The sequence below is a fragment of the Moschus berezovskii genome, chromosome 22 (genome assembly GCF_049115385.1).
Source record: "Moschus berezovskii isolate FMDL1 chromosome 22, NW_MosBer_1.0, whole genome shotgun sequence".
Lineage (NCBI taxonomy): Eukaryota > Metazoa > Chordata > Mammalia > Artiodactyla > Moschidae > Moschus > Moschus berezovskii.
In genome coordinates, this window is record NC_142481.1 from 56,012,681 (window position 1) to 56,040,616 (window position 27,936).

At 50.4% G+C, this 27,936-nt stretch overlaps 1 protein-coding gene across 1 annotated transcript in view; it reads right to left on the reverse strand.

The window, feature by feature from the left end:
- Window positions 1-1,397: 1,397 nt before the first annotated feature.
- Window positions 1,398-27,936, reverse strand: part of BCO1 (beta-carotene oxygenase 1) — a 35,539-nt gene continuing 9,000 nt past the window's right edge. Inside the window, exons 3-11 of the mRNA XM_055411138.2 lie at window positions 24,864-24,993; window positions 22,165-22,312; window positions 20,496-20,647; window positions 17,852-18,071; window positions 15,650-15,907; window positions 7,212-7,317; window positions 5,065-5,159; window positions 3,663-3,774; window positions 1,398-1,830 (exon numbers count right to left, since the gene is read on the reverse strand). Of these exons, the coding sequence (XP_055267113.2) occupies window positions 1,601-1,830; window positions 3,663-3,774; window positions 5,065-5,159; window positions 7,212-7,317; window positions 15,650-15,907; window positions 17,852-18,071; window positions 20,496-20,647; window positions 22,165-22,312; window positions 24,864-24,993 (1,451 nt within the window). The 3' untranslated portion in view covers window positions 1,398-1,600. The remainder of the gene's footprint in view (window positions 1,831-3,662; window positions 3,775-5,064; window positions 5,160-7,211; window positions 7,318-15,649; window positions 15,908-17,851; window positions 18,072-20,495; window positions 20,648-22,164; window positions 22,313-24,863; window positions 24,994-27,936) is intronic.

A 27,936-nucleotide genomic window follows, 5' to 3' on the forward strand; every position in this document is an offset into this window, starting at 1 on the left:
ATCGGATGTCCTACCATTGACCTTTGTTGTTTTTGAAACTGAGAAGAAAAGACGTGGTGTGCCAGGCTTCCTCATCAGTCTGGTATTTTACCTGTCTTCCTAAGAAAGGCAAATAAACCATGACATACTTTTCTTCCATGCCGAACTGCACCCTTTTTTCATGGCCATATCTGGGTACTGTTTGGCAATGAGAACTGAGTAGAATAGAGGTGGGGAAGCATTTTTAAAATATCACCCTCTTCTCAAATATATAAAGTAAAATAATGAATAGGTGAGTGACTGTCCTATCTGTCAACACTTTTCCGTTCCTGCCACCCAAATGCAGGCCTCCATTACACGTTCCTTAGGCCACCATGGCTGACATTTCCTCCCGATCCATCTTATCACCACTGGAGACGCTGAGGCACCCAGAGGAGAAGAGTAGATGGTCTTCATTCCACCATCCCCAAGGTTTATTTATTTATTTTGCCATCCCCAGGGTTTGGGTTTTTGTCTGATGGGCTCCAGGAGCTGAGCTGAAATGGAAATGCTGGAATGGTAAACAAGGTTTTGAGGGAGCAAGAGGGGAAGAAAGAGAGACCAAGGATGGCTGGAAGAGGAAGCTGGGGAGTCATCATTGGTCTCCATGTGAACCACCTTCCTGGTCTTCCTGGGAGACCTTCACTGAAATATGCATTTCTTTAAAAAAAAATACCCATTTCTTGTTGGTACATTACAGAGTTGGGTTTCTTTGTTGGCGGAATTCATTCATCCAACAAATATTTAATTGAGAGCCTGATCCGCCAGGCAGTTTCCAGGTGCAGAGGGTAGAACAGTGAATAAAACACACCCAACACAGGACAACGTGGACAAATCTCCAGGGGACACTGCCGAGGGGACTCCTGTCCCATATGGCTCTGATGCACCTTGCTGCCCTGACTCTCAGTCAGGCAAGACAGGACTCAATCCCGGACTCCAGCCGCTCCATGTCCTCCTGCAGTGGGGGACCCCCACGCCAGCCCTCTGTGTGCCATGAGGCGCCTGTCTTTGCCTCTGTTTCTCTGCCTTAGAAGATCTTCAGAGGAAGAAGCCATGTAAAAAATAAAATAAGGTCTGAAAGGGCTGTAAAGTTTTATTTTATATTATGCCATGCCTTGCATGGAATGACCACAAAGCACACGCCTTCTGGGTCAGCTGGTTGAGAAAGCTAGAACTCACGACCAGGTCCACTGGAACGCGGAGAGGGAGTGGGAGCAATCATAAATGTTTCTGTGTCTCTTCTCCAATGGGTCATATGTGCCCATTCTAGGGACAATGATTATGTGACAGTACAGTTTCTGATTCATGGTCATGGTCTTTGTACTCAAGGAAGGGGGCTTTTTTACAAGGACTAGAGCTAATCAATAAATATTTGATTGACTTTCAAGCAAGGTCCTCATGGCCAAAATAAAATGAAAGAAAAGATACTGACACGTTCTGTTTTCAGAACGTTGACTCAAAGCAGCTGCGGAAAGAATAAGTGTGAAATGGAATGAAGGACCACCTCTCCTGCATCTCCCCCGGGGCGGGACCAGCCGTAAGCTGGGCGGAGCTGGTCCCCAGGACCAAAGCCTCCAGGTTGTCAGGTCCGTGGGGCCGCACGTCCGGCAGCAGCCCTGGCTGGCTCCTCCCGGGAAGGGGCCTGTTTCCCCAGGTCCCAGCCTGCATCTGGGATGAACAGCCCATGGATATCCAGGTGCATCTCCACATCGACGGACGCACGGGCCAGTTCCGTAAAAGTTCTGGCATCGAGAACCAGCAGAAAAGGCGACTTCTGGGGATCGGTAGAGACTATGGCCGATAAGATAATCCCTTTGGGGAAACAAAGAGAGACACTTTGAAAAGTGCAGCCTCGAACCTCGTGAATCAGCTTCAACACTGCACTTAGCCTAAACTCAGACCAGCCACATTCAAGTGGCATTTGAATAAGTCCAATCCACCTCATGTGTGTGCAGCTTTCCCCTTTCTGAAACGAGAATAGTCTAAATATTCACTCTCAAAGGGACAGAGGGCTAAACAAAATACAGCAATAAACTTCCAGCAAATAATCCTGATTCTTCCCGAGGCCTCCCGGGTTTCAGAGTGACTGAGCACAGCTGAGGTCAAACCAGCTTGGACTCAAACCCTCCCCCGTGTATGTACTGGGCGTGCAACCGTGGGTAAGTGACCTCACTCTCCGAGCCTTTCCTCTGGTGGAATGAAGACAAGGCTGCTCCCTGTCCACAGGAGAATATGCAGGGCGTATACGCCCAACCCAGGGGGAGGCCAGCCTTGGCAGGAGGTGGCACCAACCATCCCCCACCTTAGAGGTGACAGTGACACGGGTCTCCTGCCTGGCACGCTGTGCCATGCAGGTCAATAGGAAGATACTCCTAGGTAGAAAACCACTCCCTTCTTGCCCGAGGGAAGCAGCTGGCAGCCTCAGCGGGCAGCCTGCCCTCCCCCCCCAGCTGTTGGCAGCCCCACCCAGGCTTCTAGTTACCCTCCTTGGCATCCCCAGGGGGATGGGCAGGGCATTTCTGGGGCAGAAATCAAGGAGGGAAAGGACCTTTTGGTCAGGTGGAAACCTGGACGAGAGAGGAATCCCATGAGCTTTTTGAGGGGCTCCCAGGAAAGTTTACATGCTCAGAGGAGTTACAAGTTCTGACCCAGCCACCGCAATGAATTTTAAAACCAAGATTCCACACTTTGGGCCAGGGCAGTGTTGCTCTGTGGAAAGGAAGTGGGCTTTTGTGTTAGTCTCCCCCAAAAGGAGGTCTCTCCTTCTACCCCTGGGAGATGACGCCCGAGTCCATGGACTGTTGGTCTGATGGAGGGTCTTTGTTTACCTGAGGCCATGCCATCCAACCCGGCCTAGCAAAGTGATTCAGGGGAGGCCTTGGGCCACAGGGCTTCTCAGGAGGCACTAGTGGTAAAGGTCTCACCTGCCAATGCAGGAGACATAAGAGATGCGGGTTGGATCCCTGGGTCAGGAAGATCTCCCGGAGGAGGGCATGGCAACCCACTCCAGTGTTCCTGCCTGGAGAATCCCGCAGACAGAGGAGTCTGGTGGGCGACAGTCCATGGGGACGCAGAGTGGGACACGATGGAAGCAGTTTAGCACTTGGGCCACAGCCATCAGCTCGACCTCCAGAGGGGCGAAGACTAGAAGTCTATGTGGTCCGCGCGACCATGCCCCACGCGTGCTCCGGCCGAGGCTGAGGGAGCACCCCCGGTGGGCTGCGCTCCGTGGGGGCCGTTGGGGGAGTGGGCGTGGTCCGTGACTCCCGCAAGGAGGACCACCACAGACCACCCACGGGACTCTCCCGGATCCCGTCCCACTGCCTTTTCTCTTTCAGTCCGTACCCTTCCGCTGAGAAAACCCGTCACCACGAGTGTAACAGCTTTCAGTGTGTTCTGTGGGTGCTCCTACTGAAGCTGAGGGTGGTCTTGGGGACCCCTGAACTTGCAGCTGATGTCAGAAGTGGGGGTGGGCTTGGGGACTCCCTCACCCTACCGCTTTGCACTCAGAACCGCCTGGACTTCAAAGTATGGCTACACCAGCTGTGTGATGAGGGCAGAGTTGCTGCCCCCGAACGGTGTCTCGGTTAGAGGGGTGACCACAAGCACAGTGCAGCAGGGGGGTTGCCCTTCCCAGGCCTTACCATCATCCTCGTCCTTGGCACCCGGTGTGGGCACGAACAGGGGCTCCGCCGGCCAGCAGTGCGCCTCTCCCCACTTCAAGGAGGACTTGGTAAGAATGTCATATTTTATTATCTGAGCACGCAAAGAGGAGAGACGCGAAATGAATGATTGCAGAGCATGCTCATTCCCAGCGAATACAAAGGCATCAAGGCCCCAGAGAAAGGGTGAGCGCCTCAGATGGGGACCTCACACTAGCAAGCATAGGCCCCAGATGACACCTGCTTCTGGTCAGCACAGAAAGAGAAAGGAAAGCAGCTCCCTTCCTTCTCTGACTTTAAGCTAAGGTCCTCCCACCACCGCAGAGCTGATATACACGCTGAATTCTTTAAGAAATAAGAACCCTGGATTTATCTGGTATTGGGCACTATATTGCAATTTTTATGCATATCAGATAATCTAACGTATTCAATGCCCAACCTTTAAAGCATAATGTGCTTTCTTTATAGCTTTCCAAGCGCGAGTCCCTGGCCTTCTCTCTGACTCTAATAAGCCTCTTTCCCCTTAGGGTGTGGGATTAATGGGGAGTGACTCGGGGCGTGTGGATGTGTGTGTGAGAACCTGAATTTTTCTCATTGGACATTCCTGCACTGCTTGCTTTTTTTAAAAAAAGTTTTTCCATCTTCTTAGTAAAAGATGAAGCTTCTAAGGAAAAGTGAAATTCTGTACAGCACTGAGCATGGTCCCTGGGAAACAGCAAGTGTTCAACAAATAGCAGTTTAAGAATGAAAATATGAACCGCTGTACTGAACACCTGAAACTAACGTGATATTGTTGTTTAGTTGCCGAGTCGTGTCCGACTCTGTGACCCCACGGACTGTAGCCTACCAGGCTCCTCTGTCCATGAGATTTCTCAGGTAAGAACACTGGAGTGGGCTCCCATTTCTTTCTCCAGGGGATCTTCCGGATCCAGGGATTGAACCCTCATCTCCTACATTGGCAGGTGAATTCTTTACTACTGAGCCACTATACTTGAATAAAAAAATTAAAAAAAGCAAAATAAATCCTCCAAGTTTCAGCGCTACCTTCTCTGCTTGAGACAATGAGTTCCTTGAGGGCAGAAACCAGGATCCTCCTGTTCACTTGCTTTTCCTGGGTGCCTAAGCTGGTGCTCAATAAACATGCATCTGATAAAGAAATCAGTGGATTAACTCCGGCCACCACGTCTTACCTGAGTGAAGCCCATTAGGTGCAGTTCCCTCTCCTGGATGCTTCGTCATTGCTTCCAGCGTATTTTGTCCCAAACTGACCTCACTCTCTGATCTACCCCCATCCCCAAGGGGATCTCAGTCCTGACCTCCGTGAGAACTCAGCGTTGCAGACAGACATGACCATCCCAGGCTGCCACCCGCCGGCGACCAGTACCTTGGTTGGGATGGGGCTCCACTGGACTCCAGCAGCAAAGACGTAGCGGTATGGCTTCCCATTGTGGGCATAATTGATCCGAGGCAGTTCTAAGCCTGGAGAGAGATGACACAGCTGACAGAGCCCCCTTCAGGAGGGCTGGGACCACCTGCCCTTCGTGGCATCCAGGCCATGCATCCTTTCTACAAAAATGGCTCCCAAGTCAGGATCCCTGAACTTCACTCAGGCCCTGAGTTGGATCAAGGGTGGTCAAAGGGCAGGAAGGAGGGAACCTCGGATAATTACCCCAGCTCTATTAGAAGCTTCGGGAGTAAGGTAAGATAGACCTTGGTTTTTAAGTGTATAAACATCTTTAATTATCCAAGATAGAAATCAAAGAGAATTGCATGATTAAAATCAGAGGCCACTGCAACTTTTTAAAAGCTCTTAAAAAAAAAAGTATGTGCATGCAAATGTATGTGGGTGTGAACAGAAACTTCTGAAGCGTGGAGGAAGCATCAGTGGGGAATATTTAAATAAATCTAATGAAATCGTATAATGAAAAGTAATATTTACAAAGAATTTCAGTAACATGGGAAAATGTCCCCATTATAACATTAGACATAAAAGGCTGCTTAGAGAATTATCACCACTATGTTATACATGTAGAGAATTATCACCACCATGTTATAAATGTAGAGGAAAACTTTAGAAGTGCTGCTGGGGTGATAACTTCCTTATTGTAGCTCATAGTTTATACTGTCCATTCTAAGTTTCTCATGTGAAAATTTCATTATATCTATTACTTTTGTAATCCAAAAAAGCCTTCAAATTTCATCCATGTATACATATATACATATGTCTGCTGTGTCAAATTAAATTTCTAAGTCCCCCCTTGGCATGGGGCAGTGATGTGGGGAGCCGGGCCCCCGCAGCCCTGCCTCTCCACTCCCCAGCCGCGTCCTGGGCAGGCCCGTTCATTCCTCACTTACGTACTGAGCACACCCTGCTCTGAGCCAGATTCCTGTCTCGTGCTGGTGACCACGCTGAGCACAGGGGCACAGGCGCTGCTCCACAGGCTTATGTTCTAGGACAGTGGCTCTCAGTCGGGTTGCAGGCCCCGGACGCTGCTCAACAGCCTGCAATGCCGCCCCCTCCGCAAGGAATGACCCCGCCCTGTGTCCGCAGCACTGGGCTGGGAAGCCTCGCTCCGGTTGCTGTGGCTTCTCTCCGAGGGGCTTTACGTTCTGCATGTCACACAGCCTTTCTGAGGCCCAGTTTTCTCCTCTGGCCGACAGAGGTGACAGCACCTGTTCTGCAGGGTATTCTCAGTGCTCCCAGGTAGAGATCCGCATATGCTGTGCTGTTCAGTACGTGCCAGCATCGGGACTGTGGTTTCCTCAGGGGGCAGGCCCTGCAGTGGGACTGCTGGGTCATATGGCAGTTTTACTCCTAGTTTTCAAAGAAATCTCCATACTGTTTTCCATAGTGGCTGTATCAGTTCACATTCCCACCAGCTGTGAAAGCAGGGGTTCCATTCTCTCCATACCCTCTCCAGCATTTAATTTTATAGATTTTTTTTTTTTTTTGGATGATGATGGCCATTCTGACCGGTGTGAGCTGATACCTCCCTGCAGCTTTGATTTCCATTTCTCTAATGATAAGCGATATTGAGCATTTTTCGCAAATGCACAACAGCATTTAAGATAGAGAACAAGCTAGTGGCTACCAGTGAGAGGGAGGAGGGGGTGATACAGGGGTGGGGAGAGGGAAGTACAAACTATTGGATGTAAGACAGGCTCAAGGATGACTGTACAGCATGGGGAGCAGAGCCAATATTTTGGAATAACTAAGTGGAAAGTATACACTTTAAAAAGTGTATAAAAATTTAAATGCAATAAATAAATAAATGTTTTAAAAGAAAGCAAAAAAATCACATGGCAGCATTCAGAAGGCCAGCCGTGAAAGTTCCTGGGTCTAGAGACCACCCCAGTGCTGGGAGGGGTGTGGCGGTGCGTGAGAGAGAAGAGTCTCCAATACGGTGCCCAGTGTCCCAGCCTGCCTTTCCCTCCCTGGTCCACACACCGCGCCTCTGCACTGGAAGGAGGCGTTAGGTAAAGAGGGCATTCGCCCCTTCCTCTAAACACAGGAGAGAAGATGCGTTTTACCTTCATGGAGCAACTCCGGCTGACAGTAGACTTGGTCGTCTTTTTCCTTTAGGGCTCGTGCTGTTGTAGATGACAGTTTGATTAAATTGGAGCCCACTTCTGCATTCTGAAAGAGATCAGTTTTTCCAAATAAATTAAAACGTTGTCTACAGCAAACACTTGCTTTATGTGCACATTTTTAAAAGAATGCTTCAGTGTCTGTCATCTGGTTTTGGCCTCACGCTAGCCACCAGAAGCAGCTATTATATGATTGATGTTCTCAGTTAAAAATGAGAACTGGGGACTGGAGGTGACTCCCCGAAGAAGGCAAAGCTGGTGGGTTGTGGAAGGGGGCTCCAAAACCCTGGAACTTTTCTTTTGCTCTGGGCTGCCTGATCCCTCACAGCTGAAATGGATGTACTTATAAGTGAAATGGATGTACTTATAAGTGAAATGGATGTACTTGTAAGTTCTTATAAGTTCCTGCTTTTTAAATACTGTATGATTCACTTGTAAAAGGCTGCATCAGTTATTAAAAAGGTGTTTATAAAGAGTTCATAATAACATGGGAAATGCTCATGATAGAACACCAAGCGAAAAAGCAGAAGAGAAAACTGAAGACATGGTCTGAGCTCAACCATGTTAAAGAAGAAAATAAATTACATTGAAAAGAGCCTGGGAGAAATATGCCAAATAGTAACAATATAGCATGCAGTGGGTTATGGAGACTTTAATTTCTTTTTCTGTGTTTTTCTAGATTTTCAGTATTTTCTCCTATGAAAAAATAGGAGAAAAACAAACAAGCAGGAAAGGAAAACAAACATGAGATTAAAATTACTTGGGAGAAAAAAATATCTATGAAGGACATCTCTTGGTCTTAAGCGACAGTCAAGACTTTGTTCAGTACTTTAACCCGGGAGAGAGACGTAACACAATTAAATATCTATCGAGCAGCAGTTACTCCTGTGTCCTCACACACTTGCCGTGGTACCTTGAACAAGTTACTTGACATCTCTGAAGTTCAGTTTCCCCACCTGTATAATGAGGTAGCACAAGCATTGTATAAATAGCATATGCATCTCCGAGTTATCATGCAAATTAAATAAAATAACCCATTCTGTTGGCTTACAAGAAGGCCAGGTTAACAGTAAGTGCTAAATAAATGTTAACTGCTGTTGCTCACATAATTGTATTATTATATTATTATTATTGCCATTACCCCTGGCGGGTGAGTTCAGGTTGGGCACTTGGGAGGGGATGAGAAACAAGACCACCGGCATCTGTGAAATTCCAGGAGGAGAATTACTGTCATGCCTGACTTCTCATTTAAATTTTCTCGACTTTCCAAATGTCTCCAAACAAGTTTTTATAATTAAAACAAATCAATAAATGGCAACCCACTCCAGTATTCTTGCCTGGAAAAATCCCATGGACAGAAGAGCCTGATGAGCTAAAGTCCATGGGGTCACAAAAGAGTCGGACATGACTTAGTGACTACCCAGCAACAACAAATTTGAACAACAGCCGCTTTTTGCTAGGAAGGCAGGACATTTACTGCATCTTAGAAGCTGAATTTTGAGCTGTGTTTAGTGCAATCCCAGTTAACAGAGGAGGAAACTGAGGCCCAGGGTAGGAAAGTAGCTTGCCCAAGGTCACACTCAGGGAGCAGAAGCTGAGCCCAGACCTCCGCACTGTGGTTCTTCTGCTCAGAAGTAGAAGCACTGCAGGCAGCAGGCAAAGCAGGTGCAAAGGCCCTGAGGCTGGTCCATTCCCCTCCCATAGGTCTCAGCTCCAACGTCCCTTTCCCTGACAGCTCAGTCTGCAGCGTCTCCAAGGTGTCTGTCCCACACTGTGATTATCTCCTTTATGGACCTGGTTCCTTCTTTGATGCTGTCTTCCCCGTGAAGACAGTGACCACATTTCACCCTGTGCATGGCACACAGGCAGCTCCTGGGAAGCAACTGCTATAGGAATGTGTGAACGCGTGCCTTAACGAGCCTTCCCTTCACCCCTCCAGAAGCAGAACATGTGCTTTGCAGGTGGTTGTAAGAATCAGACAAAGGGTGTGAAACAGTCGTCCAGCGCCAGGCACATCGGGAGTCTTGCTGGGAGCAGCTCCTATTTGCCTCCGCCTGTGTGCACAGCCTCACAGGCGGTGAGAGGCCCTGCCCGTTGCCTTGTAGTCACGAGGCAGCAGCCACGGGCCTCTTGTGCATGTCCCGGGCTTGATTCTCAGGGAGGCGGTCTGCAGACATGTTTTCTAGCTCCAGCATGAAACTGGTCAGACTGGTTGAGGCATGGACCATGAATTTTTCCACACACAGCAGTAACAAGCATGATTCGGCTGCTTTCTGTGGCCAATGTGCTTGACTTTGGGAAGAAATAGCTCTCCAGCCAGAATTCAATAAAATCTTGCAGACTGGCTTTGAAATTCTTCAACACGAGGGACCTCCCAGGAGAAGCAGTTAATCTCAGTCATCCCCGAAAAACACTGGCTTTGAAGTTTGGCAGTCCTTCGTGTGAAATCTGACTCTATAGATTTTTTCGTGAGTTTGAGCAGGCCTCCCCCAGACTACGTGAACTGGAGCCTGCTTCCTCGTTTGCAAAACTGGGGGCAATCTGTAACTTCTGGACGGATGGTGAGTGCAAGCGAAGGTTCCTTCGACCGGCATCTGAGAATTGTGGTTAGGATTGAATTAAATACTGAACTGAACTGAAATAATGGTTATGAAAACACCTGGTCCAGGGCCAAACCCACTGTAGTTAGTAACTTGGAATGAGACAGACAGGCATGCAAATCCCAGCTCAAATCCTATGATGATTCTGCGACATTAGGCAGGTTACTTTCTCTCTCATCTGTTGTCATGGGGATGACAAATAACTTCAAGCACTCTCATGCAGATTCAGTGAGGAGTGTGCAGACCATTACACAGCCCCACACGTTTGAGGGGGGCATGGCAACCCACTCCAGTTTTCTTACCTGGAGAACCCCCATGGACAGAGGAGCCTGGTGGGCCACAGTCCATGGGGTCGCACAGAGTCGGACACGACCAAAGTGACTCAGCACACACGCAACATTTGCAGGACCCAGGATAAGCACAGAGGCCCGCCAACCTTGTGTCCACATATATTGAATGGTTAAGTCAAATACCATTTTATCTTCCCTTCGTTTATACACAGAGCTTCAACATGTTGTGGAACTGCACTGTCCGGGTGAGGCAACCCCCCGCAGCCACAGGTGGCGGCTGCTGCTGCTGCTAAGTCACTTCAGTCGTGTCCGACTCTGTGTGACCCCATAGACGGAAGCCCACCAGGCTCCCCCGTCCCTGGGATTCTCCAGGCAAGAACACTGGAGTGGGTTGCCATTTCCTTCTCTAATGTGTGAAAAGTGAAAGTGAAGTCGCTCAGTCGAGTCCGACCCTTAGCGACCCCACGGACTGCAGCCTACCAGGCTCCTCCATCCATGGGATTTTCTAGGCAATAGTACTGGAGTGGCTTGCCATTGCCTTCTCCACACAGGTGGCTAGTTACATTTAAATTCAGTAAAATTTAAAATTCCATTCCTTGGCCTCACTGGCTGCATTTCAATAGCCCAGGCATCCAGTCCAGTGGCTACTGCGTTAGACAGAGAACATTGCTTCATCGAGCAGGTTTCTAGTGCACAGTGCTGGGTCTGGAAGGATGCATGTGAATTTAGAATTCCAGGGCTCCTTGGCCATCTGGAGTGGGCTGCAGGGGAGAATGAAGGCCAGCCTCTGGGCCCAGGCTCCCCACCCCCTGTTCTCTCCTCTGCACGGAAGCCCCGGCCTCCCCCGCCTCCCTCGTGGGCCTGAGGCTGACATACTGGCAGCACTCTCTGCCCTCAGAAGGACACAGGCAAGCACTGGAGGCAGGTGTGGGACATCTGGGCAAGGAACTCAGGGATCCCAGGTTACAGCTGGGGTCGGGAAGGTGCCCTTTTGGGTGGGCACCCTGTGACCCCGTGGGTTCCTCACCCTGTGGAGAAGGGGCACTGGAGAAAAGCCAGAGCAGGGGCCCCTCTGGCCTGGGTCTAAGAGAAGAAAAGGCATCTAACACAGGGTCCAGCGCAGAGGGAGCCCTCGAGGAACGGTGGCTTCTCTTACTATTTGAACACAAGTTAAACCAAATCCACTGAGCTGGGAGTTGGAGCCACCCCTTCGAGGTTAAAGATGCCACCCCAACCCCCTCCTGGAGGCAGTACACAGAGCCCTGCAGGGTGAGGGCAGGGCAGTTGGCACAGACGGGCCACACCACCCAGGCCCCTGGAGGCCCAGCCCTACCTTAGACAATCCCCACGCCACCCTAACAAACAGGCCAAGGGTACCAACGGGCCCCTCCTTCCTCTGACCCCAGCTGGCCCAAATGCCAGAGAATCTGGGACAGCTGGGAGGCCTCAGACTTCTGAAACACTTCATTCACTTTAGCCCATTCTACATGGAAGGCACTTTCCACTTCAGAAGTGCTCCAAATGCTAAAGGAAGGCCTTGTGTCCTTTGAGAGACCTTGCATCACCTTTCTCATTCATTCATTTAAAATATCTAAGGGTGTCACCCTGCTGATTTAACTTCTATGCAGAGTACATCATGAGGAACGCTGGGCTGGAAGAAACACAAGCTGGAATCAAGATTGCTGGGAGAAATATCAATAACCTTGGATATGCAGATGACACTACCCTTATGGCAGAAAGTGAAGAGGAACTCAAAAGCCTCTTGATGAAAGTGAAAGAGGAGAGTGAAAAGGTTGGCTTGAAGCTCAACATTCAGAAAACTAAGATCATGGCATCTGGTCCCATCACTTCATGGGAAATAGATGGGGAAACGGTGGAAGCAGTGTCAGACTTTGTTTTTTTGGGATCCAAAATCACTGCAGATGCTGACTGCAGCCAGGAAATTAAAAGACGCTTACTCCTTGGAAGGAAAGTTATGACCAACATAGATAGCATATTAAAAAGCAGAGACATTACTTTGCCAACCAAGGTCCATCTAGTCAAGGCAATGGTTTTTCCCATGGTCATGTATGGATGTGAGAGTTGGACTGTGAAGAAAGCTGATCGCCGAAGAATTGATGCTTTTGAACTGTGGTGCTGGAGAAGACTCTTGAGAGTCCCTTGGACTGCAAGGAGATCCAACCAGTCCATTCTAGAGGAGATCAATCCTGGGTGTTCATTGGAAGGACTGATGCTAAAGCTGAAACTCCAATACTTTGGCCACCTCATGCGACGAGTTGACTCACTGGAAAAGACTGATGCTGGGAAGGATTGGGGGCAGGAGGAGATGGTGACGACAGAGAATGAGATGGCTGGATGGCATCACCAACTCGATGGACATGAGTTTGAGTGAACTCCGGGAGTTGGTGATGGACAGGGAGGCCTGGTGTGCTGTGATTCATGGGGTCGCAAAGAGTTGGACACGACTGAGCGACTGAACTGAACTAAACTGAACTGAACTGAAGGGTTTCAAGAAAACCCGCTGAGAACCAGACCCTGTGATGGTGCAGGGGATAAATGACTGACAAGACCAAGAGTCCGGGCCCCCTCGGAGCTTTCACAGGAAGAGGTGACCCAACAAGCTCATTACTCCGGAGATCAATGTGAGCAGAGAGCAGTAGGTGCCATGGGAATGTACAGGCCCGCTGAGGGAGTCAGGACGCCAGACCTGAAGGATGAGCAGGAACTAGCACCCTGGGGTGGGGGTGGGGGGTGCCTGGGAGCCATGCCCATCCCTGACCCCTCCCCTGGAGGTTCTGCCCTCACTGAACTGGCGGTCCCAGAGCTCCCAGGCCAGTCCAACCTGCGGCCAGGACGAGAATGGAGGACTCACGGAAAGAGGACGGCAGAGGGACGTGCCACGGCCCCAGAATGAAGGGCATTTGAGAAAGGGTGGCATCGCCCGCCCCCAAGGCCCCTCCGTAATGTACTTGTGGATGGGATGGAATCGGAGCTGCTGGATCTGAACACACAGGCCATGTGTGCCTGCTCAACCTTCCCCTGTCCATGTGCAGTGAAGCAAGAAGACATTTTTTTAAGGGACAATAAATAGCAATTAAAAAGCGTGGCCAGAGCTACCCTTCCCAGCGCTCACTTTTCTTTGCAGATGGTTCACGCACTGCCTGTTTAAACTGTACAGGCTAAACTTCTTAGCTTGGTTCCAAGGAAGCAGATTGTTTCTCGAGCTTGTTAAGAGGTGACAGAACCCCGCGCTGCGGGCGTCGGGGGAGAGTGCTTCCTCTCTGTGCATCACCCCAGGCTGAGGTCTGTGAGGCAGGGGGAGGGCTCAGGCCTTGGGACTAGCCCTCTGGGTGACAGCCCCCAACCCCGCCCCCACTGTACCCTGGAGCCAGGAAATGCTCCAAGCGCCGCACTGTGGAACTTCCCAGAGTGGGGGGCACGGAGGCCACGGGCTCAGGTGGAGATTCTGTGGGGCACCGCCGTTCACTCGTTAGCCCTGAATCACACCGGGAGAAAGTTAATCCCTTCTCTTCCAATCTTCCTGACTGGGTCAAGGAGAGCGTCTCAGTTAGGTGCCACTATACCCTTAACTCTTAATACTTTGCCAGTGTTCTCTTTAAGGAAGAGATCGGGCCTTGGCAAGAGCAACAGCATCAGGCAAGCGCTCAGGACCTGTGCTTCATCACAGCCCTTCACGCTCATCGCTTCCTCCTTTGGCAGCACGCAATGCTGGCTTTGCCCTGGGTTGTCATAGGTTCCCTTCCAAATGAGTTAGGGAAAGAGCGAGTTGATTTAAATGAAAACATGATTTTGTAAGTTTAACAGAAGTGGTAGGAAATACAGTGAACACCATGACAGAGATACACAAGTGACTGCAGATGGGGGAAATGCTGCAGAGGAGAAAGGATCTAGCTCTGTGGTCTGACAAAGCTGGGTTCAAATGCAGGCCCCGGGGCCTCTGGCTGGGAGGGGTCTGGGGGGTGGCAGAAGCCTCCCTGGGCATGTGGGAGTGTCTCCTGTTCCCTAGGCCTGCATGGGGGCCCTGTGAGGGGTCAAGGTGACCCTCTGGGGCTCTTTCCAGGAGTTAGGTCAGCTCAGGAGATCTGTAGAGTTATACCCCTTACCAGCTCCAAGGAAGGGCTCAGAGCTAGTCTTGGCTTTGCTACCAGGCTGTGTGACCTTGGGCACATTCCTTAACTTCTCTGAGCCTCAATTTCTTCATCTATAAAATGAGGCTAACCTGTGGATCTCTCCCACAGGTTTTGATCATTAAGTGAGGTAAAAAAAAATAAAATGCTTAGCAACATACATGGTACATAGAGTGTGTTCAGTACAGATGAGCCATCAAAACTGAACTCAATTGGGTTTCATTTAAATTAATTAAGTCGTGAAGTAAGGAAGTTCTGGAGCCAGAAACCTCTGTAGCCTTTAAAACCAAGCCCAGAGCCTAGGCAGCAGTACCCTAACTGACGGTGATGTCTGGCCCGATGGTCATCTTGAATCTAAGAACAGGACTGTTCAACATCAGGGAAATGGGTAAGCAACTGGAGATGAATCCCCACTGCAGACTGTCAGGCAAATATTTAAAATGATGTCACAGAAGAATATTTAATGTCATGGAAAGATGTTTAGATATATGAGGACAAAAAATAGTATGTACGTATTCAGTCATGAAAAAAAGAGGCACTGATCCATGCCACAGTACTGATGAGCTTTGAAAACATGCTAAGTGAGAGGAACCAGCCACAAAAGACTGCTTACCGTATGATTCCATTGATATGAAATGTCTCAAATAGGCAAATCCTCAGAGACAGAAAGTAGGGCAGGGGTTACCTGGGGCTGGAGGGAATGGGGGAAGCTGATGGTTAACAGGTACAAAGTTTCTTTTGGGGGAAATGAAAATATTTTAAAATTGATTGTAGTGCAACTCTGTGAATATACTAAAAACCATTGAGCTGTACACTTTGAATGAGTGAAAATGGGTGAATAGTATGGTACGTGAGTTATATTTCATTAAAGCTATTAAAAAGTATGCACAGCACAATTTTTTCTCTAAAATTAAGAAATACATATTTATATGCTATATATTAATTTTAGAAAAGAAAATCATACTGTACATACTTTTTAACAGCTTTGATGTATATATACAATATGCATATGTTATATGCATATATAACACTATATATTAATATGTATGTATATCTTCCTGTCTATTTGCCTGTCTGTCTATCTATGGAGAGAGAGAGAGAGAGAGAGACTTGGGAGGCAATACAAATATATTCGCAATGAGCTTATGGTGATTTTTTTCCTTTTCACTTAATCTATATTTTCTAAAATTTCTACCATGAATATATTCAATATTTGGAAAAATAATGAAAGCATTATTTCTGCCTTCTCGAAGAACTCCTCATTTTGAATTTCAGCGTCAATGAAATCAGAACCAAAGCCACTTCCCGAGTGGGCTCACCTCCCCCAGAACTCAAGCTGTTACCTTGTCCAGGTGGAGGGGCAGCACGAACCTCTTGAGGGTGGGCATGGAGGTGAGCCTGGAGTTCTCCTCGAAGTCCTCGTTCAGGTTGGCCAAGTAGAAGAGCTGGTAGAGGCTGCCGTCCTCGTAGGCGATGACGTCGAACAGGAGGCAGCCGTCCTCTTCGTAGGCGTTGACGTGGTGAAACACCACCATGGGGCCCGTGTAATACTTGGTCGGCACGGGCTTCCGCGTCCTTCGGTCGATGATGTGGATGTGAGTCTGAAAGGAGGTGCAGCCCCGGGCTCAGCTCGGCCTCTGCCAGCCCCACGGTGCAGCACTGGGTGGGGGACAAGGCCCAGCTCACCAGTCGCCTGCCTGGGACCCTGAAGCAACCCCTCCCCTCTCTGAGCCTCGCTGTCCCACTCCAGGGGGCAGACCTCACCAGAAGTGATGGGGAGGAGGGAAACTTTGCCGCATGGGGTCTCGGCCTCACCTGGAGGACCGGACCTTTCAGGGAGGCCCCTGAAAGTGCAGCGTCTCCCCAACCTTCACTAGACTGAGATCCAGGTGGGCGGCAAGCGGCCAGCTCCCCGGCAATGGCCAGGTTGGGGAGGACCAGTCAGGGCCAGCCCTCTCAGCTTCCTCGGGTCCCACCCATGGCCAGAGCCCCTGAAGCCCCGTTCTGGGCCCCCTCGCCTGACCCCGGCCCACTGCAGACTGTCCCAGCAACTGGGCTGCCCTGAAGGGCTGCAGTGTCGAGCGACCGGTCTAGTCAAGCTGATAGCAGCCCCGTAGGCCTCCACACACACCTCTGGGTGTCACAGGCGGTATCGCTCTGGGTGGCAATTAGCCGTATCTGCAGCCCCAGTTGCTTAATCCGAGGGTGAAGGTGTTTTCTTTCTTTTGGCAGCGCTGGCCTAACCATCGTCCTCTGAAAGGAGGGAGGGGCAGCTCCAGCCACCTCCTCTGGCTCATCGACTCTTTCTCTCTTTCCCCAAAATCAAGCTCTGAATTTAAGTGGGGGTGATGTGGGCTGGGTGCTGCAGAGGAGGAGGGACAGTGGGTTTGGGAGATGAACACAGGGTGAAGTGACAGGCACTTCTTTCCCATAAACCCAATCCTGGGGTCAGTGGCAGGGACAGCTCAGAAAACTCTCCAATGCATTCAAAGCCCTGCCAGGGCTCGGGGGCTCTCACTGCCAGACTCTCTGGGGCCAGAGATCCCTGGGGGATCCCTGCAGCCTGGAGGCCTACGGGGCCCTGATGCTCCAGGTCCTCCAGAGCAAACCCACTTCCGCTGGCCTCCTGATGGCCCTCTTGCCCAGCTCATTCGTGCCACAAACGCTGACACATTTTGGGGGGAACTAGAGAGATAAACCCCCCACACTTTCATGCAGTTTCTAGTCCAGTGGGGGTGAGGCCAAAGGTCAGTGACCAAATGTACAACATGTGAAGGATGATGGCTGAGTACGACTGGGAAAATGAGGTGGGAGGTGGTGAAAGCCTGCTAGTGGGGAGGGGGCTGTGACAGCCAGGGGGACCTCGGGGTGACAGGGGGGCCTTAGAGCCAGACCTGGATTCATCAGGGGAGGCAGCCTGCTGGGGAAGAGTTTCCAGTGGAGGGGGCAGAAAGCGCAGAGGCCCCAGGCAGGAACGTGGGCGCGGCCTTTCTGAGGTGTTGGAGGGAGCCAGAGGCTGGGCTGAGGGCGTGACGAGGGCCTTCCCAGGCCGGTGAGGGAGGCCTGTGGGTCTGATTCTGGGGGAGACGGGGGACCAGCAGAAGTTTCTGAGCAGGGGAGGGACCTCAGGGAGCCGCTTTGCTCCCTCTCCTCCCCGAGAATGCAGGCATTAAGGAGGGGGCGGCCACAAATACCTCTCTGTATGGGTGCCTGAGGGTGCTCGTGGCTCCCGGAAGGGGAACAGAAGGGTGCTGAGTGGACGGCGGAGGGGCTTTCTGGCAGGGCTGGATGGGGAGGAGGAGGGGGCTTGCCTGCTGCTTTCCATACTCGTGCGCTGCTGGAACAGAGGATGCTGAGCCCTTGCCGTAACTCGGGACCCCTGTGAAGCCCACCCAGCCTCAGAAGTCTCTGGAAGGCTGGCTGGTGCCTCTGGGGACATTGCCTAGGAGCCTGCTTCCTCCCTGCTGAGCCGACCGCCTCTGCCTGCTGAACTCTGGCTGGCTCTGGCGTCCTGGGGCCGCGGGGGGTCCCTTGCCGGGCCTCACCTTGTCCTCCCCGTGGAAGGCCAGGCAGGAAGCCCAGCTCACGCCCCGAAGGTAGGCCGTGGCCATCTTGAGGATGTCCAACTTGAAAGGCTGCTCGAGGAAAACGATGTAGTTCTCGGTGACTCCGAAGCTGTGGTAATAGCTCGGGGAGAGGAGGGAGCGGGCAGCGATGGAGCAGAAGACCTCCGCGTCCTTCAGGGGGCTCCGGCCCTCCGTCCTTCTCCCTGGAGAGAAGCCAGTCTCAGGAGCAGCACGGGACCTGACTGCCCCCCAAGGACACCAGGGGGCCACCGCCTCCTACAGCCCAGCTTCTCAGCCTGCCCCGCTGAGAAGACGTTTCGAGAGTCGACAGCAAGCAAACCGGGCGAAGGCTGCTGCCTGGCTGATGCAGGGACCGGACCTTCCCCCCCCACCCCCCCCCCCCCGGGGGCCTGGTTTAGCATCTGAAACCACTGCCTCCCCAGGCTCTAGGCCCCTGGGCCTCTGGGCCAGGCATCAGCAACTCCGGCCTGGGGCTAAGCCGGCCTCCACCTGCTTCCGAAATAAAGGTTTATCTGGAGCGTGGGCCAAGCTGCCGCCTCCTGCAGAGTCCACAGCTGCTTTGCCTTCAGGATTCAGAGTCAAGCAGACCTGACGCAGACCACGCAGCCGGCAAAGTCTCAAATATTTACGTTGGAGCCCTTTACGAAAAACATTTGCCAACCCCCGCTCTGGAGCAATGCTCCTCAAGCTTCCACGGGTACACAGATCGTTTGGGGGTCATGACAAAGTGTGGAGGCTGACTCAGCCTGTGGGGCGGGACCCAAGGCTCTGTATTCCGTCAGTCTCCCAGGCCATGCCCTGGAGCAAGACATGGCAACCCACTCCAGTGATCTTGCCTGGAGAATCCCCATGGACAGAGGAGCCTGGCGGGCTACAGTCCACAGGGTCGCAGAGTGGGAAACTGAGCGACTAAGCCCAGCCACACCTGGGGCATGGGCTAGCTTCCCAAGGTTAAGCTTTGACATGTTGCCGAGGTCCATCGTCTAACATGCATTTCGCAGGGTTTCTGTGAATTTCTCCTGGGATTGCCTGTGGTGTTCTGAAACACTCAGGAGTGAGCCCAAGTGCCTATGTTGATGTGACAGACTGTGACACTCAAGGTGGGCTGTATGATTCCCATTTTACAGATGGGAAACTGAGGCTTGGCGGGACAGCCAAAGGCACAGGGTTAAGCCAAAAAGATTCCCCTCAGCCTGGCCACCTCTTCTGTTCTTTGGAGGGACAGCCCTTAGAGGGAAGCGGCGGGGAGCTGAAGGAGATACTGAAGAAGTCTGAGCACCTCGCCCGGCACCCAGCACGAAGGTGCTCAGGACTGCTCGGTTTTCTTATTCCTCTGCAAGGATGAGTCACCCGCTGGCCAAAAGGCCTCCCCACCCAGGCCTGGGGCTGGGTTATAATGAGTTACACGCAAGCGTCCCCGCCTTTCTTGTGGCCACCTGTGCACCCTGTAAACAGCTGGCTGGTGGGAGGCAGGCTGTCGGGGTGTGGGGTAGGTCTTTTCTTCACTAAACAAATGGAACACAAAGCAAACGGGAAGGAAAGGCACCCTGGCCTGGGAGGCAGGAGGCAGGTGTGAATCCTGGCGAAGCGCCAGCCTGGAGCAGGTGCGGAGGGTACCTGCTGTAAGCCATGGGGACGTCACCCAATCCCCTGGGGCTCCCAGTCCTCAGGAACATGAGGTGGCAAACTCAAATGGCTAGCCTACCCCCAGTGTGACATTCTAGGATCCTGAGCCGGATCCTGTATCCCTTTATTGGCTTAATTAACGGGGGTTCCATTTAACAAGAGCACTCACTGTACTGTTGACCCAGGGACTCAAGTCTGCCAGTGGAGCCTGGAATTTGCTGGACGGAGGGTGCTTTCCAGAATGGTAAGGGAGGGGCCAGGAGTGATCTCAGATAGAAACCTGTCTTCCTAAACCAGAAGGTCTAGCTGAGCACCCTCAGAGTCCTGCACCATCCCCGGAACCCGCGCAGCCACACTCAGAGGCCTGGTCTCCCGGGTGTGGTGCTGAGAGGGTCCTGACAAAATAAGGGCTAGGAGTCGCGCCCTCCTCCCCCGCAGGAACGCGCAATCACAATCAGCCTGGGCGCCGTGCCAGGCTCCCGGGCCTGAGTGAAGAATGTCTAGAAGGCCCAGGAAACAGGGCGGAATCTGGAGTGGATGCCAGCAGGCCTGAGCTCCCTGAACAACCCGGGGAGCCTGGCTTTTGGGGCTGGGATGAGAGAGAGCAGAACAGCCCTGACAGATGGAGGTTTGTCAGAAAACTAAAAAATGAATGAATGAAAGGAAGGATGGATGATGGATGGATGGATGATGACATCAGTGGACAGACTGATAAATACAGGATTAACGGATAAATTAATGAAATAATGAACGGGAATCAAAAGAAAAGGAGGTTGGAAGAGCAAAGGGATTCACTTCTTTCAAAAGAAAACGTAGCATCACCCCTTTTCTCCTAAAGAAGAAAAGCGAGTCCATGGTCCTCTGAGTCATCGATGTGGGCAGGTATCAGGTTGAGTGCTGTGCCACCAACCAAAACCAGAACTCTTCCCGAAGAGCCACCCTTGCTGTGCATGCCTCATCACAGCCCCAGAATGACCCACCTGGGACTGAGGCAGGGATCTTAAAGATCACATATTTTGTCTTCCCCTTGTCCACGATGGACGTGCCGACGTTGAGAACATTTCCAGCAGCGTCGTAGTGAGGATGTGATGTTGCCAGATTTACAGCCACGTATTTACGATAATCAACCTGCAAAACATGACAGTCAACTGCTTTTAAGAAGGGGAGAGGTGAAGTCCCGTAAAGAGCTGACTGACTCCAGGTTCACGGAAATGACGGGTATTTTAGCACGTCTCCCAACCTGAAAATAAGGCAGACATTGCCTTTAAAGGAGACGCTTCCTCTTGCGACCTGATGTAACCTCGTGGGGGCTCCCACAGCACATAGGCTGCAGGGGGCTTGGTGAGCTACGTGTGTGTTCTCTGACAATTATTCCTCTCTGGCCTCGCCGGGTGGCCTCGGTGTGGAAACCCGATGCCTCACCACAGACAGCTCCAAGTAACATCGTGGGCAGAGAGGCAGCCTGAGTGCTAATCCTGGCCCTGGTGAAGTCATTTAAATCCTCCCTTTTTGTATCCCACAGAGGCATAAATCCCCAGGCCTCTCTCCTAGAGTTATTCTGGGAACGGAGAGGTTACAAAGAGCTTTGGTCAAAGGGAAAAAGGGAAACATTGACTAATGACCTCAGTAACGATCCCGACTCCAAACAGGCCACAACCATGGAACAATGGGGTGGCCAGGGAACCAGCTGTCCGCCCTTCCTCCCTGAGAACAGCACAGCCTTCAGCCAAAAGTCGGCTGCTACCTCCTTCTCACCGAGGGATTCCTCTCTGCAGCTTTGTGGAAAGCGTTCATCAGTTGGACCTATGCTGCCTAGCTTCAGAGGAGCTGGACGTGATCTCATGCCTAAGAAAAGCACTCCCTCTAACAGATCGTTAAGATGTATTGCAAAGACATCAAGGCTTTGAACAGCCAGCTGGAAAAAATTGAAAGTGGGTCTATTGATCTTCACGAAAATGTAGACTTGCTTCTGCCCAGGAAAGGTATCCGCTTGGCACTGATTCTTGCACCCGTGCTCTGTGCCCGATGCCTCCCTTCTCAGGGCTGCCGGGAGTCCTGGACAGCCCAGCACTGTCATTCATTCAAATTTCCGTTGAGGGGCCACTCAGTGCTGATGGCTGTTGACACTGTTAGGGGTCGAACTGGATCTTCCAAAAAGGCAAGCTGAAGTAAGTCCTAACCGCTTATGTCTACATTTTGGAAATAGGGTTAAACGAGGTCATTCTGGAATAGGGTGGGTTGATTTTCTTTATAAGAGATTGGAACAAGGCATCTGTAAACCAAGGGGCAACCGCCAGAAGCAAGAAGAGGCAAAGATGTTTCCTCCCTAGAAGCTTCAGAGAGAACAGGGCCTGCCAGCACCTGATTTCAGACTTCCGGCCTTCAGAACGGTGGGGGAATACATTTCTGGTGACCTAAGCCACCTAATTTGTGTTCCTTTGTCATGGGATTGCTAGGAACGAATTCAGACACAGAGATGACAGGACAGAGTCCTGCCATCAGGAAGCTTAGAATCTAGTGCTAAGATGCCCGAGACGAGGGGATAAGAAGGGACTCCTCTCTGAGTGCCTGCAGCCTCCTGGCCTCCCCGGAGAGGGTCCATTCCTTAAGTCAGGCACTGAGGCTGCTTATAGAGTCACTGATACCTTCTCCAGGGTTTCCAGGGTCTGGGGGTTGATTTTCCTGATGTAATTGGTCTCTGTGGTTGCGTAGAAGTCTTCTCCACACCTCATGATGTTGATCAGACAGTTGTCTGTGAAATCGGGGATGGTGTGGGACAGGTAGGAGAAAGCTCTGGGGAGGAAAGCAAATCAGCGGGTCAACCACTGTGTCCACTCAGCTGGAAGGTTCTATTCTAGATGGCTTTAGTTTGCCTACCACTTAAAACACTCTGCTTCAACTAAGGGAGGGAAAGTGCTGGTCACTTGAGGAAACTGACAGTCCAGAGATCGAGTTAACCCAAAACACCACCACATCCAATCAGCTAAGAAGGGAGTCAGCTGAGACAGCAAGGCCTCTCATTGAGCCCTCCCCAGCTCCCAAATCCAAAGGTCTCCCCCACCAGAGCCATCAAGAGCTGGTGGACTGTTCTCAAGTCACCCTGCTTTATTTAACTTATATGCAGATTACATCATGAGAAACGCTGGGCTGGAGGAAGCACAAGGTTGAATCAAGATTGCCAGGAGAAATATCAATAACCTCAGATATGCAGATGACACCAACCTTATGGCAGAAAGCGAAGAAGAACTAAGGAGCCTCTTGATGAAAGTGAAAGAGGAGAGTGAAAAAGTTGGCTTAAAGCTCAACATTCAGAAAACTAAGATCATGGTATCCAGTCCCATCACTTCATGGCAAATAGATGGAGAAACAGTGGAAACAGTGGCTGACTTTATTTTTCTGGGCTCCAAAATCACTGCAGATGGTGACTGCAGCCATGAAATTAAAAGACGCTTGCTCCTTGGAAGGAAAGTTATGACCAACCTAGACAGCATATTAAAAAGCAGAGACATTACTTTGCCAACAAAGGTCCGTCTAGTCAAGGCTATGTTTTTTCCCGTGGTCATGTATGGATGTGAGAGTTGGACTGTAAAGAAAGCTGAGCACCGAAGAATTGATGCTTTTGAACTGTGGTGTTGGAGAAGACTCTTGAGAGTCCCTTTGACTGCAAGGAGATCCAACCAGTCCATCATAAAGGAGATCAGTCCTGGGTGTTCATTGGAGGGACTGATGTTGAAGGTGAAACTCCAATACTTTGGCCACCTGATGTGAAGAGCTGACTCACTTGAAAAGACCCTGATGCTGGGAAAGATTGAGGGCAGGAGGAGAAGGGGGCGACAGAGGATGAGATGGTTGGATGGCATCACCGACTCGATGGACATGGGTTTGGGTGAACTCCAGGAGTTATTGATGGACAGGGAGGCTTGGCGTGCTGCAGTTCATAGGGTCGCAAAGAGTCGCCTGAACTGAACTAGAGAAATCATGCTGCTGCTGCTAAGTCGCTTCAGTCGTGTCCGACTCTGTGCGACCCCACAGACGGCAGCCCACCAGGCTCTCCCGTCCCTGGGATTCTCCAGGCAAGAACACTGGAGTGGGTTGCCATTTCCTTCTCCAGGAGAAGTCATACACATACCCATAATGGCTCCCCCGAAACTAGAAAAGCAGTTGATCTCTGCTTTGAGAAGGAATGAGAGTCCACCCTCGTTACCTCAACTTTGTCCAAGAAATTAGTTTCTTTGAAAAAGGAAAGTAAACTGAGTTAAGAACTGATCGTTTGATTAGAAGGCAAACTCAAAGGCAGGAAGTCTTGGCCCCGTGTACTGGTGAGTGCTCCCCCTACTGGCAATCAGTGTAACAGCACGGATGCCGCACAAGCTGCGGTTTTCAATTCCTTCCTTCCCGGTGCCCCCTGGCTCCTCCCCCGTCTGCAATGGGTGTTCCCAGCCTGCTGTTTGCCGGACCCCCAGCGCTGGAAGCTGGGACTGGGGAGATGATGTCAGCTCTGGAAAAGCAGAAACCAGCTTCCCTCTCCAGGCCAGTCTACCTCTAAGACGTGTCACAACCCTTCTATGTCTAAAGTGTATCAGAAAGGAGATGAAGACCGCTGGCCTGATTCCCTGGCCAATTAAAAACTTATAAGGCATTCATATGCATCACAACCCAGATGATTTTAAATGTATACAACTGAAAATCTCCCCCATCCTTCCTCCCATTGGTTCCCCACCTCGCCCATGCCTTCTCCAGGCTTTCTGCACATTCAAAAACAAACTTAGATATCTCCCTGCCTTATAGCACAAATTACAGCATATTATATGCTCTTTCTACACTTTTTTTTCCTTTTTCCCCACTTAGCAGAATATCCTGGAAATCTTCCATTTGGTGCATAGAGAATATCCTGGAAATCTTCCATTTGGTGCTTTTTATATCTGCCTGGTGTCTTCCTGTGTAGTGTTACTGTGATTTATTTAACACTCTTCTGTTAATGATCACCTGAGTTATTTTCAGTTCTTCATCATAACACATCATTCAGCCATGAATAACCTTGTACATTTGTTATTTCAGATACAAGCAAGCACCTCTCTGGACTGAAGGGAATGTGTATTTGTAATTTTGATAGGTGATTTCAAAGTGCTCTCCCACCAGCCATGCAGGAGAACATCTGACAATCTGCCAGATGCTCTTTGCCTCGCCTCCTATCAGTGATCTAGAAGTACGTAGCCTGCATGGTCAAAGGCCATCACGGGAAGTTTTGCATGCACCCTAAACACACCGTCAGAGGAGCAAACGCTGGTTGTCTCGACTGTCAAGGATATCGGAAAGCAGGACTAGATACAAAATGGACAGTTACTTGGAAAATATGTTTTTGCAGGGGTCTGGATAGGCCATTGTTCCAAATTCTGACACCACAATCCTGTTTGCTTCAATATTGGCAGTGTAAGTATCACTTCTCAGGTATTTGCTCCTGTAGTAGACTTCACCTGAAAGAGAAGCAGCAGAATAATCCCAGGCTTATTTGAAACTTCAGTTCAGTTCAGTTCAGTCGCTCAGTCGTGTCCGACTCTTTGCGACCCCATGAATCACAGCACACCAGGCCTCCCTGTCCATCACCAACTCCCGGAGTTCACTCAAACTCATGTCCATTAAGTTGGTGATGCCATCCAGACATCTCATTCTCTGTCGTCCCCGTCTCCTCCCACCCCCAATCCTTCCTAGCATCAGAGTCTTTTCCAGTGAATCAACTCGTCGCATGAGGTGGCCAAAGTATTGGAGTTTCAGCTTTAGCATCAGTCCTTCCAATGAACACCCAGGATTGATCTCCTTTAGAATGGACTGGTTGGATATCCTTGCAGTCCAAGGGACTCTCAAGAGTCTTCTCCAGCACCACAGTTCAAAAGCATCAATTCTTCGGCGATCAGCTTTCTTCACAGTCCAACTCTCACATCCATACATGACCATGGGAAAAACCATAGCCTTGACTAGACGGACCTTTGTTGGCAAAGTAATGTCTCTGCTTATTTCAGCCATTCCAGGGACGTGACGGGGTTGGGGGTGGGGTGGCTTACTGAGACCGTTCCTTTAATGTGTGTGCTGGATACAAGCACTGGTGTGAACTCTCACATACATTTCGGCAAGGTTGACTCACAACAATATGGCGAGGTAAGTATTCCAAGTCCCAGCTCCATCTACGTATGAGGGAACTGAGGCTCAGAAATGTTCCATCTCCTTGTCCATCATCACCCAGAGACCTGCTGGCCCTGGCCATTGACCATGCTTTCCACTATGTTGGAATCCCTCCAGGTAAGATCCAGGTTTGGAGGACTGATCCAGAAGGCCTCAAACTCAGGCTGGGTTTCCCAAGGACCCAGTTCAGTTCTGGGAGCCTTACATGAACAATTTAGCCCCTGGAGTAACATTTTTTAATTGAAATAAACATGGTTTTATTTTTAATTATTAATGGTACAGAAGACTTTTTGCTCTCACTAAAATTATTTTCCAAATCTCTAAAAAATTTTACTTGGAGCATGCTTGCTTTACAATATTGTGTTGGCTTCTGCCGTACTGTTTACAACCAGGGAGCATGCTTATACCCATTCTGCACACAGGAGAGGGTCAGTACATGTGTTGATGCTGGAGAGAATCTCACTCACTCCAGAAAAGCATGGACCCTTGACCAATCTGCCAAGGCCAACTTGAAAATATACCGGATGGTTCTAGACCTATATTAATTTCTTGTGGTTGCTGTAACAAATTATCAAAAATGTAGTGGCTTCACAAAACACAAATTTGTTATCTGTTTTGAAAGACAGGTCTGAAGTGGGTTTTTCAGGGCAAAAATCAAAGTGTCAGCAGGACGGGTTCTCCCTGGAGTTCTTGGGGAGAGTCTAAGAGCTGCCTCTTTTCCTTGGCTTGTGACTGTGTCACTCTGATCTCTGATTCCCTTGCCACAGCTTTTCAAAGCCCTTGAAGGATGAGTGTAATTGAACCATGAATCGGGGAGGTGGGGTTAGGAAAGAGGGCGAGGTGTTCCCAGTCAGTCTCCCCAGAGAGTCTGTAAGTCAAGACCTGGGGTTGGGGAGCACTGCTCACTTCCTGTAAGGGCTGAGTCAGCACCGGCTGAACCACCAGTTAGGTGCTTGAGAGCAGCAGGAATGGGATGAGGCTGGGGGACCCGTGGGGACCCTACCAGGTCTTCAGGGCTGTGAATACTTAGGCCTGGGACCTTCATTTTGGTGGATAATTTCAAATCTCTAGAGTTTGGTGGGGTTTTTTTTTGCCAGTAATTAGCACATGGCATTATGTTGACTTTTCACATTCCTTGCTGTAGTATAACCTATGCTTCCATGGTTGGTGCAATTATAATATCCCAAAAAGTGGGGCCCAAGACACACTGAGAGCTCATTCCCATCAGAGAAATGCCCACCACATGTCCACTGTCACAATTATGGGCTTCAAGGAAAGACTGCATTTCAGGAAATTCTTGCCCAGGGATTGACATATATACACTATTGTATATAAAGTAGATAACTAATAAGGACTTACTGTATAGCACAGGGAGCTCTACTCAATACTCTATTATAGCCTATATGGGAAAAGAATCTAAAAAAAGAGTTGTTCAGTCACTCGGTTGTGTCCGACTGTTTTTCGACCCCATGGACTGCAGCATGCCAGCAGGCTCCTCTGTCCATGGGATTCTCCTGGCAAGAGTACTGGAGTGGGTTACCATTTCCTTCTCCAAAAAAAAAAAAAAAATAAGTAGATACATGTTTATGTGTAACTGATTCACGTTGCTGTACACCTGAAACTAACGCAGCATTGCAAATCAACTGTAATTAAAAAAAAACAACTCTGTGACTTTGACTCTTGGAATTCACTCATTCGAATCCTCATGGGATGACGACTTTGTTTCTTATTGGAAAACAATCAAATCTATCGCTAAGGGGGACCTGTGTTGACTCATCTCCATATCTGCTTTATAAAAAATTTTAATTTGGAAGAATTTTAGGCTTGAAAAAAGCGCTCCTGTATGACGCGAGAGACGCCGGCCCCCGGCGGCGCAGACGGGAGGGACGCCGGCCCCCGGCGGCGCAGACGCGAGGGACGCCGGCCCCCGGCGGCGCAGACGCGAGGGACCCCGGCCCCCGCGCAACCGACCAGGCAAAGAGGCGCAGCCGAGAGGAGCTACCCAACTCCTGAGGCCAGGGCTGGCGGCAGAGAGGAGCTATCCCACGTCCAACAGGGGGTGGCTGCGTGGGTGCAGGAGGGCCGAGAGGATCTACTCCACGTTCAAGGTCAGGAGGGGCGGCCTTGAGGAGATAACCCTCGTCCAAGGTAAGGTACAGTGGCTGCACTTTGCTGGAGCGGCTGTGAAGAGATTTTCCACCACCAAGGTAAGAGAAATCCAAATAAGACGGTAGGTATTG